The sequence below is a fragment of the Enoplosus armatus genome, chromosome 1 (genome assembly GCF_043641665.1).
Source record: "Enoplosus armatus isolate fEnoArm2 chromosome 1, fEnoArm2.hap1, whole genome shotgun sequence".
In the NCBI taxonomy this organism is placed as follows: Eukaryota; Metazoa; Chordata; class Actinopteri; order Centrarchiformes; family Enoplosidae; genus Enoplosus; species Enoplosus armatus.
The window spans coordinates 20,695,168-20,710,468 of NC_092180.1; the positions used below are offsets into that span (position 1 = coordinate 20,695,168).

The following is a 15,301-nucleotide window of genomic DNA, read 5'->3' on the forward strand; positions in this document are numbered from 1 at the left end:
AAGCTCTTAGCTGTGCTAACAACTACAGTATATCACCAGCAGATGTCGACATGGTCACTGTCAGTCAGCTTTGCACTGTATTGTGTATGAAAGCATATCCTTCAGTGTACCACCACTCTAAGAGATGCCCTGGTTTTAGCTTTACACTGCTCTCACTCTCAGGTCATTATTGCTGCTTGTACTGTCGAATAACGGAGGCTTGCTGCAGCAGGACAATTCAGATTGCGTCAGGTAAATTGCCAATCACAGGTTACCTGAATTGATCTTCTACTAATATTTTAGTTCATCTAGATTACCTGGTTTCCATTGTGTTATCCTGTATAACAACCAATAAGTAACGAAAGTAGATTGAAGCAAAAACATGCCATTAGGCAGTACATGTGAACAACATCATGCCTGGCTGATGATCTAACTGAAGGTGACCTGAGTATGCAGACATACAGTGGTTAGTTTGATATTGTATTATTCTTGCTGTTCATTCTCAATCTAAAGCAGTTAGTACTCAAAAGTCCTGACAGAGGTTAACTTTATAACTGAACCACTCACCGGCGAATATGCTAGTCTCTCTCTCCCAGTCACTAAAAAGTCAAAGAAAATTAACAAGGTGCCTCTATCACAAAATTACCAGAAATTAGCATTTAGATTACCCCCCCCCCCCCCCCCCCCCCCCGTCTCTCTCTTTTTTTTTAATTCCATCCTGGAGGAACATTCCCATGCAACTGTTAAGTGCTAAAGAACCTCCCACTTAATATGATCGGCAGCCATGAAAGAGCCATATCTCTGAGCAAATTGATCAATCACATCCTGGGAAATGATTTTCTACGGAAGCATAATCCGTGCACAATGCAAAGCATCCGTGAAACAGAGTAGGACCAATCCATGAGTGCACATTTCACAGTGGGAGGGTCTGTACAGGAGCAGACTTCAGAAAAGACCACAGACATATCCCAAAAGTTATGATTCAGTTCCCACAACAGGCAGTGAGTTCTTAGACAAGACACTTACAACTGACTGCATGAAATTATTACCACAAACATGTTGAAGAGATGGCATTACCAATTAACAATAAAGGAAGTTGCTTCCTTTACTGTTGCAGATGTTAAGCATAATGTTTACCATGTTCACCATCTTAGTTTAGCATGTTTTCCTGCTAAGTGGGATAGGTGCTGGATACAAACATTTTGCCATACAGTATCTATCCCTAAACCTCTTCCTGTGCGTTCTTGCCTGAGGAAGACCCAAAGCTGGTCGAAACAGCGCTAATAATAAAACGAAAGGGAGCTGTGGTTCCAGCTGCAGGTACTCCATGTACAAGTCTTCAGTCATAAACCAAAGTACAAAAAAAAAGACATTTTGTCCTAGTGATGGCTCTAGATGAAAAGTCAGGGGATCACCAAAGTTTCATCCTGAGGGGAACATGAGTGCATACCAAATTTTATGGCAATCCAGCTGACAGTTGCTGAGATTTTGGTCCGGAGTGGTGGGCCGACCATCAAACACAAACACAGCCATCGCCACAGCCATGCTAGCAGCTCTGTGGGGATTTGAGCTAAGTGCTAATCATGCTAACATGCTCACAACGAGGTATGTTCAGCATGGTCACCATCTTAGTTTAGCATCTTAGCATACTAACATTTGCTAATAGCCAATAACTAATATCACTGAACACACAGTACAGCTGAGGCAGATGGGCATGTCTGTAATGTAGATCTGGAAGTATTTGGTCATAAACCAAAGTGCTGGACACATTGCAACTTTGACCAAAAGATGGCTGAAAAGTTGAGGAAGTTATTACAATTCATTCTGACCAACTGACAGACTGACATTGCCATCCCTAGAGCCGCTAGCATGGCTAAAAATACCAGACTCTGAGGATTACCCCACCCCCCCAAACAGTGACAGATTAAAACACCAGTCTCCATCATTTAAACTAGAGAGCCTTTATTAAATAATTCATGGTCAATTTCCATGAGGTCTCAGTTTGATATTCCTCATTTCAAAAAAGAACTAGTAGACAATTCCTCTGGTTTAGTGTGCATATCAAGGCTGACCTGCATGGCAGGACAGGGGGAGCTGACTGTCTTCCCCAAAACAGAATTATGAATAGCAGGACTAGCGTCAGTCCACTTTCAAATCAACCATTCAAAATGTAACCAGGACCTCCGAATAATATCTTTTCTTCTTTTAAATCTACAGAATGGACTTGATATCCATTTACAGGGTGTTTTTTTTTCTGTTGAGAGGGGGAATATTTTTCTGAATTAATTGAGTTGAAAGTGAAGTGAAAAGAGCCCTGGATTTAGGAGTGCTGAAACAACAAACAACAAAAAACCCAAACTGCTGATTCTCCGTAAACTGCTCATTCTTCAATTTGCATTTGAACTGACAACTGTGAAATATCCATATCAAGGAATACTGCAGTTTACAAAAAAACCTACAGAGAAAGCATATCTGTTTGTGTTTAATAATATTGCCGTTTTGGGGGTTTGGAAGATTCTACGATCTTATTTCCCCCCAGCTGTTCTCCTCGAGGCAAATGAGTTCACTCTTACTGAAGACAGCCTTCACAGAAAAATGACAGGTCTCAATGAAAAAGTGCTTTGTATTGTTTACTCAGTAATTCAAAAACTGGAGCAGAATATTCACTACACGGGATAGATTATTAATGTAAACCTAACCATGTGAAACGGAAACGGTGGGTAAACACACTGCATGTTGAAGAATCATTTGTACAGTGAGAGGGCTTTACATGTGTGACGGCCTCTGACTCAGTCAGTGCTCCTCCTGTTGTTTTGCGTTTTTCCCTTTCAGGTTGTCTGCAGGTAGAGATGGGCGGAGCCATCCAGCGTGGTTCTAGGTTATTTAGGCTGGCTCCTCGTTCTGTCTCTCTCTTACCATCATCATCTAGCCATTTGGTTTGGTTTACCCCTTGGTTTTGCCTTTACAACACCACACATATATTCAGCATTGCATCCACCACTGACTTGCAGACTACAGATTAATTTATTACTTTTGCCTTTGTCTTAGTTTCAATTAAAATATTGTTTAAATTACTTTAAATCTTGTGTGGTCTCCCTCTTTGTCTAGTCTCACTGAGCCTGGGCTGTGACACGTCAGTACCATTGTTTTCTGGTATCAGCCGACATGGGACAGGAGCAACTTTGGTATTAAGTGCCCTGTCGAGAAAAAGGCTTCAGTGTCCTGTGCAAAAAAGCACACACGCATTGAAAGAGCGGCCTGTTTTAACTGAGGGCTGGGTAGAAACAGGTTACTACAATTAGGAGCTGTTTAGTAAGAGCATTCAAATCTATGAATATGTTGTGACTATGTATCAAAAGTTCGATATACAGTGAGTAAATAGCTAACACGGTGGAAGCTTAGTTGCAAATGTATCTAGCTGGCACTTTCAGTCAAAAATATAAGGGCATACACATTGGTTGTTGTGAATGACAAAAAAATGGCAAAATGGTAAACAAATTTCTATCACATCAAATGTAACTGATGGCTCTGCAACTGCAACTTTTTTCGTTCTTTTTTTTTTTTTCAAATAACTGATACATACACACAACATACAGATTTGACTGTCCGCCAGTGAGAGTCTTTGAGTCAGTAAGCGCAGTAATCCCAAAAAAAGGAGCTCCAGACCAGCATCAACAAACAGTTTCAGCGTCTCTGTTGTCAGCAACAGAGCTGAAACGTCTCCTTTGAAGTGCGTCTCCTTCCTGGCCTCCCATCAGAGTCCGTCAGTTCTGGCTCTTCTGGAAGGAGGCCAAAAACTAAATGAAAACCCTTTCCCCAGAGTCTCCCAAAGCCTTGACAACAACTCTGTAATTTCCTTCTGCCTTCAAAAAAAAGAAAACCCAAAACATGTTCTCTGGTCCATCACTACTCAAGGTGTAGCGTAGCTGCTTGTATCCTTCCCGAAATTGTAATACTCCTCCATGTCCTCCATGTTTGCTGTAGTGAGTTTAGTGAGGTTTTGGGAGCCACCATTGTCCATATTGTCTGGTGATGTAAAGCTGAAGTTCTGTCCTTCATACTCCCCCTGGCTGTCCATTTCTGGAAGGACTTCTGAAAAATACAAAAAAAGCAATACAAAGTTAATTTCCAAAGCTGCCTTCTTCCTTACACTGAGTGTCACCATGCAGAAGAAACTCCTGGGCCAACATTACCCAGAAAGGTTGCACAGTGTTTCACTTTGTTTAAATTGCTTTAATGTTAACAGATATGAGCTCTTGCCTTGAGTTAATAGCACTTAATGTATTACTTTTTCATATGATTGTGCTACAAAACCTCTTTTATATATGGTTTTGTTTTATTTTCAAAAAATTCAAAAAATCAATCATAGTTTAAGTTGGAAAAAAATGTCCTTAGGTAGCTTTTATTAAGAGTTTAACACTCACAAACTCAGCTAATCTGCTTCAGCAGAAGTGTGGGGGTAAGATTTGGTCAGATTTGATTGACAGTGGCCTGGCACCATTAGGTTTTCAGGGCCTTTAAGACATTCCAGCAATACTCAATACAATTAAACATGTATTACAAACAATGTTAATTACTCATATCTAATATATAGTAATAGTTACAGAAATTATGTGACAATGTCTGCAATGGGCCTCACCTTGTCCTTCAGGTGAGACGTCCATTCCGTGCTTGACCTTCATGTGCCTGCTGAGGTTTCCCTTCAGGTTGAACTTACTGGTGCAGTAAGGACACTTGAAAGGCTTACTGCCAGCATGGAGATGCATGTGGCCCAGCAGGTTGTACATTCTGTTGAAAGACTTGCCACATACCTGGAAAAAAAAAGACTGACATTGATGAACACAGACATAAACATTTAAAAGATATACGTCAAAGTAGCTACTTGTAGATGGAAGTTAATGACGAGAACCTGCTTGATGACAGTTGCCTCAACCCTCTAAGAATGTGAATTTAATTGGAGCAAAACCACAGATATCAAAGCATATAACCCTTATGAACTGCTTCCTAGTAACATATTTTCTCATTTATCCTCTTCACATAATCCTGTTACATTAAATTGAACTGATCTTAAAATGTGCCATCATATCTCATTTCACACCAAAATTAATTAGAAAATCTTACACTTGCTACTATGACCCAGAATATTATCTTTTTCTTTTTTCTTTTTTTTTTTTAGTTCATCAAGTTCAAATACTCACCTTGCATTTGAAGGGCTTCACAGGCAGGTGGACGATCATGTGGGTCTTGAGGGTCTGTTTCTGGATGAAGCTCTTGAAGCAGACGTGACACTGGAAGGGTCTGACACTGTTGTGGATGAGCATATGCCTCTTCAGGTTGGCCGACAGGGTGAACTCCCGGGAACACACGTCACACTTGTGGCCTTTCATCCCCTGCGGAGACCAAACAGAAGGAAAGGGTTAATCATTCAAATACAACATTTTTTTGGCTTGTCACACGGTTTACTAAAAGTGAGACAGAAGTGGACTTATTGCTAAATTCACAGGTTTTCAAACTGTGAGGGGGAGGGGCAAGAGAGTTGAAGAGGGGACCTTAGGGAGAGACTGAGGCAAAATATTGTGCAAGATTCTAAAAAACGTTAAGTTAGTTATTGTAGTTTGTCCTGCTCGTCAACAACTGAAACAGCCTGAACAACAGCTCATAGAGGCAATTAAGACACTTCAAAACCCAATTGCTGCAATTAGTATCAAAAATCACTCAGTCGAATCTGAACACACAGACATGATACACATATTTTCTGATTCAGTGTGACTTAAACTTTATGAGAATGTTTATTATCTCCAATGTCCATCACGATTAAACGTCCATAAATCAGCTTAGACATAACCATTTTTTTTCATTTGCAAAGTATTGAAGTGATAGTTTTCTGTACATCCATGAATACATTGCAAACAGTAACTGCTAATAGCTAATTCAGCAAACTTTTAATGGTGTCAATTTGCCAAAATGTAAACAAACATAGGCTATAAAACAGTTGCAGCCCACCGCGTAACTCACTGAATCCAAGGCAACGTTTTACTTCCTGGGGTTGTTGTGGGGGGGCACAATTGTCTCAATTTTGTCTGGGCAGAGGGGCAAATTATCAAACTTTGTTGTGTGGCTGTAACTTAATATCTTATTTCATCCACAAAACAACAGGTATAAGAAAAACTTTCCTGTCAAACATGCAGGCCAAAGAGCAGGTTCGAATGAATCAATGTGCTATGATGGCAAAGCAATCGTTTGTCTGGGATGTCAGTGGCAGTTTTGTTGAACATTTTAAACTAATGATATTCACATCCTCCCTGTGAGACTTTGCTCATTAGTTTGATATCAAAGCCACTGTAGGTGTATCAAAACGATTACTATAGTACAGCAAAAATTATTATTCTGTTCCCATAATATTCTCAACCGCATGCGACAGGAAATGTATAAACATTGAGAAGCAGGTCACAAGAGCAGACAATTCACAGCATCAGGCCTTGAGGCTTGTCTAAATGCATGTGCTGCAGCCCCATACACTACACTCTGCAGTCAATATCAGCAGACAAAAAAGTGGGTCTGAACAACTGGATTCTGGGTTATTGAGGAGAACAAATATGTACTACAGGTCACTAGTGTGCCCAGAGACAGTGTTTGTATAAGCAGACATATCTGGCAGACTGTCAGTCCACCCACTGTCTGCACAACAAATGGGTTGTGCTGCTGTACTCCACCAGGGGGAGCAGTGAGCAGACAGCAGGCTGAAATACAAGCCACAAAAGAGAACATTCTCTCCACTGAGAATACTGACTGCTGGCTCATTTCAATGATGAGCGTGGCTTAGGATTTTTGTTCCCCTGAAAGTAATCAAATTTAGGTAAATCCTTAGGAAGTCAACATTTTCATTTGTCTCTGTGTGTCATTTCTATTAGAAACTAGACAAAAGTATCTGATCCAGCCATTGCCCTAACCATTTGTATGAAGTAAAAGCCTTCATTTCACCTTTTGAATGAGGCACTTTTTAGAAATTGCCTCATTCAAAAGGTGAAATGAAGACTGCGGTTTCAGAGAAATGTCTAGATGTCATATGTTGCGCATTTTAGAATGACAACTAATAATCAAGGAGTCGAGGAAAAGATAGTCCTGTGGTTATATTAAATGAATTGTGTTATCTCAGCATCCTCATCTCTCCCTTCCTCACCTGTGTGTGACTAATTGCATGCATGTGTGCAGAACAGGCAGGGGGCACTGAGCAATTACAGACATTTAATTCAGACAAGGACTATATTGAGGAGCACATGAAGACATTGCGCAGCATTGTGGATGTACAGAATCAAATCTTTGTGAAAAGGCAGCACTGAACAGACATATCTATTCTTCTTCTCTTTGCTTTGCTGTTTGACTGCTTTTTAGGTTCCATTTCTCTAAAAGCAGATGAAACTTGCACAGTGCAAATTAAGTGGAGAAGCTTTTCCCAGTCACGGGGTCACAACATCTGTGCAGGGCAAACTGCATCTTATGCAAAAGAAACGGGTGATTAAAACATATTTTTAAGTAAAGATTTTTTTTTTTACAGCTTACAGGATAATTATCTGGCGTCAGATCAGGCCTGATTTGTTAACATGAACAACCCTCTTTCAAAGCTAGAAACTCAATTCTCTTGATGATGTCCCCAGGACACACATCCTGGAGCTTGCTCTGTTGAATAGTGAATGAGTGATTAACTGTATGCCGACACAGACTTGTTAGCACTACACTGATAAAAGCCCTATATGGATGAAAGATATCTTGTAGCAAAGCCTGTCCTAAGTATGTTGTTGATGAAGTAGCCTCTTATTATTTCATCTGACTGAGGATATTAGAATGGGACATTTAGCAGTTTCTACTCCCTTCTATTCTGACCTCAGAAATGCCAAGGAAGAACAATATGGTAGAGTATGGATGCCTGCCAGGGTAAGTGCTCTTACCTGTCTACTTCACCCAGATCTCAGTGTGACAGAAAAGCCTCTCTTTGGTGATCTTTTTTTGCTTTCACTCGCCACTATCATCTTATTTTATATGACAAAAGAAAAAACCCTTAACAGTCTAACGATCTATACAGGTAATATTTACAGTGTGTCGTCAGAAAGTCAAGGTGGGAGTGGAAGTGTCCGGTGGCGGTGTCAAGTACCTTATGAGTGAGCGAGTGCTGACGTAGGTGGTGGAGCTGCACAAACTCCAGGCCGCACTGGGAGCAGGTATAAGGCCTCGGGCTCTGGTGCTTCAGGAGGTGGTTCTGGAGCTGGCTACGGTAGGCAAACGACTTGTTGCACTCGGTGCACTGGAAGGTGTGAGGGCCCTGGTGGCTGGTCTGGTGGCGTTTAAGGTGGGCGTAGGTGGGGAACTCCATGCCACATTGTGAGCAGACGTGGCAACGCCCACGCTCGTGCTTCACCTCGTGCGCTCGCAGCTCGCTGGGATAGGCGAAGCCTCGGCGGCAGAAGCGGCAGCTGTAGGGCTTGACGTCAGTGTGTTGGAGCATGTGCCGCTTCAGGTGGCTGGTCTGGGTGAAACCCTTCTTGCAGACGGTGCACTTGTGGGGTCGCGTACCCTGATGGGTGAGCAGGTGGGTTTGAAGATGACTGGGCTGCTTGAAGAGCTTCCCACAATGTGGACAGGCGTGTGGTTTGATGCCATTGTGGCCTAGGATGTGTGTGACCAGGTTGTACTTGGAGGTGTACGATTTATCACACATGCGGCACTTCCAGCGCTTCAGACCATCTCCCACATCTACGCAGTAGGATTCATCAATCTGGATGTTGATATCCAGCCGGTCTACTCTGCGGCCGCCATGCCGACGAGGAGGCTGGGGATGAGGAGGCTGCTGATGCTGCCCTCCTCCACTCCCATCTGCCCACATCATGTTCTGGCTGCCATCTTCGTACTCACCCCCCCCCATGGCCATTTCCGCCGAATCATAGCTGCCCACTTCACTGGTCTGGAAGTAGCTGCTGATGGCTTCCTCCTGTTGTGTAGGCTTCATCATGTTGTTCCCCGGATGTTCTACCTCTTCTTCATCCTCTCTGCCGCCTCGACCGTGGCCCCCCATAGGGCGCTGGGCCTGCAGTCCTCTGTGGCCCGGTTCCCCTCCTCTGTGGCCCACCTGGGGGGGAGGAGGGTGAACGTGTGTGTTGGGTTGCTGCTGGTTGGATTCCCGCTCACACTCTGTACAGTTCTTGTTGGTGCCTCTGAGGGTGGCTGGATCCACTTGGACTAAACCACCTCTGGAAGCCATATTGTTAAGCATGTGGACACAGGAGGACATTCCAGAGTTCACCACTTCCCCTTTCACATGGGACGAGGACACGTCACCGCCTTGAAGGCTGTGACGATCAGGGCCAACCATTTTCCCGTCCGGATGTTGAGGGGGCCCCTGCTGCCACCTCCTCTGACTGCAGCTGGGTTGCATCTGACCGTCTTCTCCCAAGTTGTCTCCTAGGTAATCTCCGTTGGCTCCGATAAGCTGGTCTGCGTACTCGTAGTCGACTCCGTCTACTGGTGGTGCGGGGGACTCTTTGGGTTCGCCGGTGTAGAAGCCGTTAGGTGCAATAGTAGCTCCGAACACTTCATTCTGGGAGATGAGACCTAGCACGGCAGCCTGGGCCAAGGACAGCACAACTACTGGATCTGTCTGTGTGCCTATGTCCACCAGCCTGGCCATTACCTTGGGCTCACATCTACCCAGGCGCCGGCTCGCCTCCTCCTGGAACAGAAAGAGACACACATGCACAGAGAGGCAAGACATCAGCACTGCAAGGAAGCAATTATCAAATATATATCTGACCATAGAGATTGAGTTTGTTATGACTCATTCGACTACATGGTATTGTGGGGACAAATAAATGGATTTCTTCACTGTTATTATCGTAAATGTACGTAAAGGTCCCTATTTAGGTCGGCTTTGTTGTTTCAGCCAATTTCTCAAATCTAACCTATGAACGAAATTGACCAGGAGAAGCTAAAAAGAAACAATTGAGAATGCAACATCGCTTGCTCTTGGTAACTTGAAAACAGCCCACATTCGTCAACACAGGACACTTAGGCAGCAACCAAATGGTCTACAATCTAAACTGCTACAAAGGTAGAAAAGTAATGGCAATGATTTGGCAACAGTCAAACTACAGCATACTGTCCCCCAAAGGGGATGTGTCCTTCATCAAAAGTGATCCAATAAGGACAAAAGGTGTCGAGACTCATCATCCAGTCACAGTTGTTGAGATAGACAGAAGGAGAAAGAGACAGAGAGAAACAGAGATTTTGATTTTAAAGAGTCCTTTCTGGCATCACTATGAATGATACACAATAAACAGAGAATATTTCCTCCTACAGAGACTAGCCTCATCCCAAATCCATGGTTCTAGTACAAGAAGTCAACCTGAATCAAGACTGCCCAAAGGCAAACCTTTAGATGTAGTGACTGAGACACAGGAACTATGAAAGACACCATCCTTATCCAGCGTGCTAACCATGTATGGCTTGTGTGTGTGTGTGTGTGTTGTGGGGGATTAGATGGCCTACTGATCTACACACAAACACACACATTCAAGTGCAAGAGGGAAAACATAGGAAGAAAAAACTGAAGATTAAGAAATGAAAAAAAAGAAAGAATGGAAAAGCAGGAGAGGAGACAAAAACAGAGGAGAGCAGAGTGAGAACAGAGGGGGGAAAAGAGGAAAAAGCAGAGACAGAGAGAGGGAGGGAGAGAAGCAGGAGAGAGAGAGCTTAGAGCAGGCAAGTCTAGCGGAGGGGAGGGGGGAGAGGAAAAAAAGAAAAAAGAGAAAATGAAAGGTAGAGGGAGAGTGAAGGAGAGATAAGGAGAAGGGGAGGCAGGAGGGAAGGAGGAAGGCTGAGAGAGAGAGAGAGAGAGAGAGAGAGAGACACTGGAGAGGGGAGGGAGGGGAGAGCTGAGTGAAAGAGTGAGAGGGTGAGTGTGAGGCAGCAGTCAAAAGAGAGCAAGAGGAAGAAAGAGAAAGAAAGATATGTAGAGACAGAGGGAGGGAGGGAGAGGCAGTGAGCAACCAGGAGACAGAAGGAGAAAGAAAATGACAAAATGAAAGCCAGACAGAATGAAAGATAAAAATTGTGAAGTGAAACAGGCGAGCGAGAGAAAAAAAGAGGAATGAAGAAGAGTTGGGGAAAAGCTCAAAAGAGGGCGAGCAGAGAAGGCCATGACGAGTTAATGCCAGATGACGATTCTTAATTTGTGAGAAATGAGAAATCCACAAACAGCAACTTTAAAAACAAAGAAAACCGACAAAGAATCAAAGCATCTCTGACGGCAGACCTGTCTCTCAGCTGTGAATGTGATCAGCCCATGTTGCCCACCACCACCTCAGCAAACTGCCACTTAACATGCTACGAGTGAGAGCCAATAAACTCACCACGCTCCTCCTGCTGTGAGGTTTCAGGTGCTTTAAGGATCTCATTCTTCAGTGCAAGTGTGGAGTGAGGAAAAGGCTCTGTTCGCCTCCTATTTATACGTGAGGGATGAGGGGAGGCGGGGCTAACACTGCCCGCCTCCACTCCTCTTCTTCTTCTTGTTCTTCTTCAGCACAGTTTCGGTAGTGACTCTGGTCACACCAGCACAAACACAGACCAGACGCAAACAAACAAACAAATATTCCTCTGGAAAAACGAGCATGTGGCCAGCAGGTTTAAAAACAAAACAAAAAAAAGCTCATATATCACTGACGCACAAGAGTCCTTGATAGTTTGCTGATAAATGGGCTAAGTCACCTCAAAGTCACAAGACACACACACACACCAACAAGAAAAATAAAATCAACATCATATCAGTCTGAAATTATGGATCCACCAGGCTGCCTCCCGCCTCACTCGCCCTCCTTTCTTCCATCTCCGTCTGTCATTCTTTGTCTTTGTTTCTGCCTATCCCTGTCTGCCTCTCTTCCTTTATCTGTTTATTCCTGTAGCTCCATCTATTGCTGAGTTCTCTCTCTCACTCTCTCTCTCTGAGCCTTTGTATCTTTCACTCTCTCATTTATCAAGTAAGGTTTATGAGTACGGAAAAGTGTTGGAAGATTGTTTCGTGCACAGACTTGGATGCAAGTATGTGTGTGAGAGAGAGAGAGAGAGATGGAAGGTGACTGACAAGGAGATGAGCGAATGGAAGAGAGAGAGAGAAGATGGAGAAAGAGAGGAGGAGGAGGAGGGGGGGGGTGGAAGGAAAGAATACTGAGGGAAAAGAGAGGGGAGGGGTGGAGGGGAGGGGAGAGACAGAAAGAAAGAGAGAGAGAGAGAGAGAGAGAGAGAGAGAGAGAGAGAGAGAGAGAGAGAGAGAGAGAGAGAGAGAGAGAGAGAAGAGACAGAGGGGGGATGGGAAGAGTGGAGCAGAATGCGGTAAAAGAAGAAGAAGAAATGGAAGATGGATGGAGGGAAGAAACAGATAAAATGACAGTTAAGGGAGAGAATAAAAAGGTGCTACTCTTAGTGATGCATCAAACAGGCCAGTGTCTCCCTCTCTTCCTTACCTCAATCTCACACACACACACACACACACACACACACACACACACACACACACACACACACACACACACACACACACACAAATTGGGCCGCTGATTGACACCTCAGGATATATCAAGGTTCGAGTGTGAAGAACTTTCATCTCCCTTCCACATCGTCTCGTGACCAGCGTACCGCCAGCAAAAATTAGGGATGCGTGGAGAGATGAGATAGCCGTGGAGCTGCGAGACGGTGCCAAACGGTGGCCTGAGAGTCCACAAAGGTCATGCACGTCCTGCCAATGATGAAACTGAGACAATACAAAAGCTGCAAATTACCAAGCAGCAAACTACGGGGGTAAAATGGGAATCAAATGACTGACACTTCCTCCTAAGAGATTAATGAAAGTACTTAACACACACAAAACTTACATTCAAGATGTCTTCTATTCATTTTGCAACTAATTTGTTTTGCTGGAATTTCCTCAGACGATGTGAAGCTGCCAAATGAATGAACAGTTGATGGTAATTGTAGAGGCTAATGTGCATTAAAGAGTGTATGCCGTGTACAGTGAAGGTGTGTTTTCTCTACAACATTAATTTCCATATAGTGACTATCTCCATTCACCTCCATTTTTAATGGCAATGTGAAAAACAGCACTGTGTTTACTACGGGCAAGTCGTCTTTTTTTTTTAGCATTGCTGCTTTTCAAGCTGGAGTAGTTTTACATGGCTCCCATGAAAGATGAACACAGTGAAACACTTTGACTCTAGGTGGAGGAGTGTTGCATTTGTTGAACCGCCTCTTGTGAACAAATGAACAGACACAACTGATTGCTTTGAGAAACTAAAGGATCTTATCAAAAAAATCTGAAAGAGGTGGTGAGGAAACCAGATGAGAGAAACATCTATTGTAGAAATCATTAATTCATAATTAGTATAAAAAGTAAATCCTGAGAATGTCATATATATGATTACTGCTTGAATAGTAAAAGATGCAAAAGCTATAGGTTTGATTCAGTGAATAAAAAACTAGGAATTAGGTTTGCTTGATTAGACCCATTTGCTGATTAATCTACAACAGTTTTGATAATCAGTTAATCATTTACCTCTTTGTCAGAAGCAAAAATGCCAAAACTTCAGGAGTTCCTGCTTCTCAAATGTGAATATTTTATGTGGTTTTTAATCTTCTATTACAGCGAACTGAATATATTTGGGTTTTGGACAAAACAAGACATCACTTTGGAAAACTACTAGACATTTTTCGTAATTTTTTGACATTTTACAAACTGAATGTTTAATCAATTACTTGAGAAAATTAATAATTTAGAAACGATCTAGCATCACCAGTGTTTTTGTTTCTTTTCCCATTTGTTTGGGTGGACTGCACTGGTAAAAGGATTTTTACCACAATGCCTCTGTATCATAAATATTTTGGGGAAACTTTTCTTTGCAACTAATAGGTGGCTGTTTTGCAGTGCTAGTGTTGGTGGGTAATTCATGGATTTGATTCCAAGCCTGTCTAATAAAATCAGTATTTTTATTCGACCCCAGATCTATGCATATTTTAATAATTATCTCTTATTAATTATACCAAAATAACAGTTTCTCCTATTTTTCCGGCTGATAGTCCTGTCTTACAAAGCTGCAGGTTAATAACATTTATAAAACTATACATTTTAAATGAGGTATCTCTCACTGTTTCATATGGAAGTGCACATTCAGGAATAAGGCAACAGCTGAGACGTGATGAGTGGGGGTGTCTTGCCTTTACTTTCAGCCTCACTGATTTCCATGTTTCACCCACAAAATGAAAAACTTTCCACAAATAGTTAACGCTCCACCTCCTGTCAATCACAACCCAGTCAGGCACAAAACAACACAAGATGAATCCACTGAATATATAGTCTGGGTTAAGACATGCACATCCCATAACGTGATAAAGCAACAGCATTAGTGAGGAAATCCTGGATATTAAACTCCGTTCATACTGCTCTTTTAATTGCTTTCTTTCCAGAGTTCACCTTTAGACTCTTAATCAAAATAGCCTGAAATAATTTTAACTTTTGCTTTACTGTTGCAAAGGGCTTCTTATTTTCTTTAAACTGATGGTTGCCCGTGATCACAGAGACACATTTTTCCATTAAAAGGAAACTAAACTGACCATTCTCCGATGCAGCTATACAACATGCCAAGGGGTGTGACTTGCATTTCCCAAGAAGAACTCCTGCTCTCTCGGGTCCTGTTCCCAAACTCAACATCTCATGACATTTAAAATGTGTGATCTGATCAGGGGGAGACAGCTTTTGAAAAGATTTATCCCCAAAAGAAATAAAGGACCACCTTGGATCCAATTACTTTGCAGTACATGCGTACAGCACAACAAATTTCCCAAACACATTTAGATTTGCGCATTCCAAATAAAACACAGTTACAAAGTCTGATGCAAGGCACCCACCAGCCACTGCAAACCTCTTTTCTAGCTGTATGGTCAAGAGCAATACGTGCATTTTTTTTCTTCTGTTCAGCAGCACTCACAGTTTCCTACTGATAAAATCAAATGGGAGCAGGAAGTGAAACCTGACCAAATGTGGCTGCTCGAGACACATTCTGATGCCAGGTGTAAACTGCTGTCTGTCTCATCTCGTTCTGGACATGTCCGGACAAAAGACACAGAGGTGAAAGCCTGACGTGGTCCGGACAGAGCTGGCTGCCTTTGACCTACGGTGTCCATCACAGAGCCACTGAAAGACAGTTTGGACAGAACTACTTTGAAGGCAGCCATGATAGCTTCACATTCCTGAACTGTAGCTGTGTCTCATAACTTCTGATTTAAAGTC

At 42.7% G+C, this 15,301-nt stretch overlaps 1 protein-coding gene across 1 annotated transcript; it reads right to left on the reverse strand.

Moving 5' to 3' along the window:
• Window positions 1-3,841: 3,841 nt before the first annotated feature.
• znf710b (zinc finger protein 710b) lies at window positions 3,842-11,423 on the reverse strand. The gene is made up of 5 exons (XM_070903571.1): window positions 11,379-11,423; window positions 8,129-9,700; window positions 5,178-5,369; window positions 4,619-4,790; window positions 3,842-4,071 (listed from the first exon to the last, which is right to left on the reverse strand). The coding sequence occupies exons 1-5, from the start codon at window positions 11,421-11,423 to the stop codon at window positions 3,890-3,892; spliced, it is 2,163 nt and encodes a 720-aa protein (XP_070759672.1). The 3' UTR covers window positions 3,842-3,889.
• Between the last annotated feature and the right edge of the window lie 3,878 nt (window positions 11,424-15,301).

Bases quoted from the DNA above. Each gene is read 5' to 3' on its own strand.
- znf710b (XM_070903571.1), bottom strand. From the start codon at position 11,423: ATGAGATCCTTAAAGCACCTGAAACCTCACAGCAGGAGGAGCGTG. The intron at 5,370-8,128 runs GTACTTGACACC...TGGTCTCCGCAG, and splicing joins AGCACTCGCTCACTCATAAG to GGGATGAAAGGCCACAAGTG. The intron at 4,791-5,177 runs GTGAGTATTTGA...TTTTTTTTCCAG, and splicing joins TGAAGCCCTTCAAATGCAAG to GTATGTGGCAAGTCTTTCAA.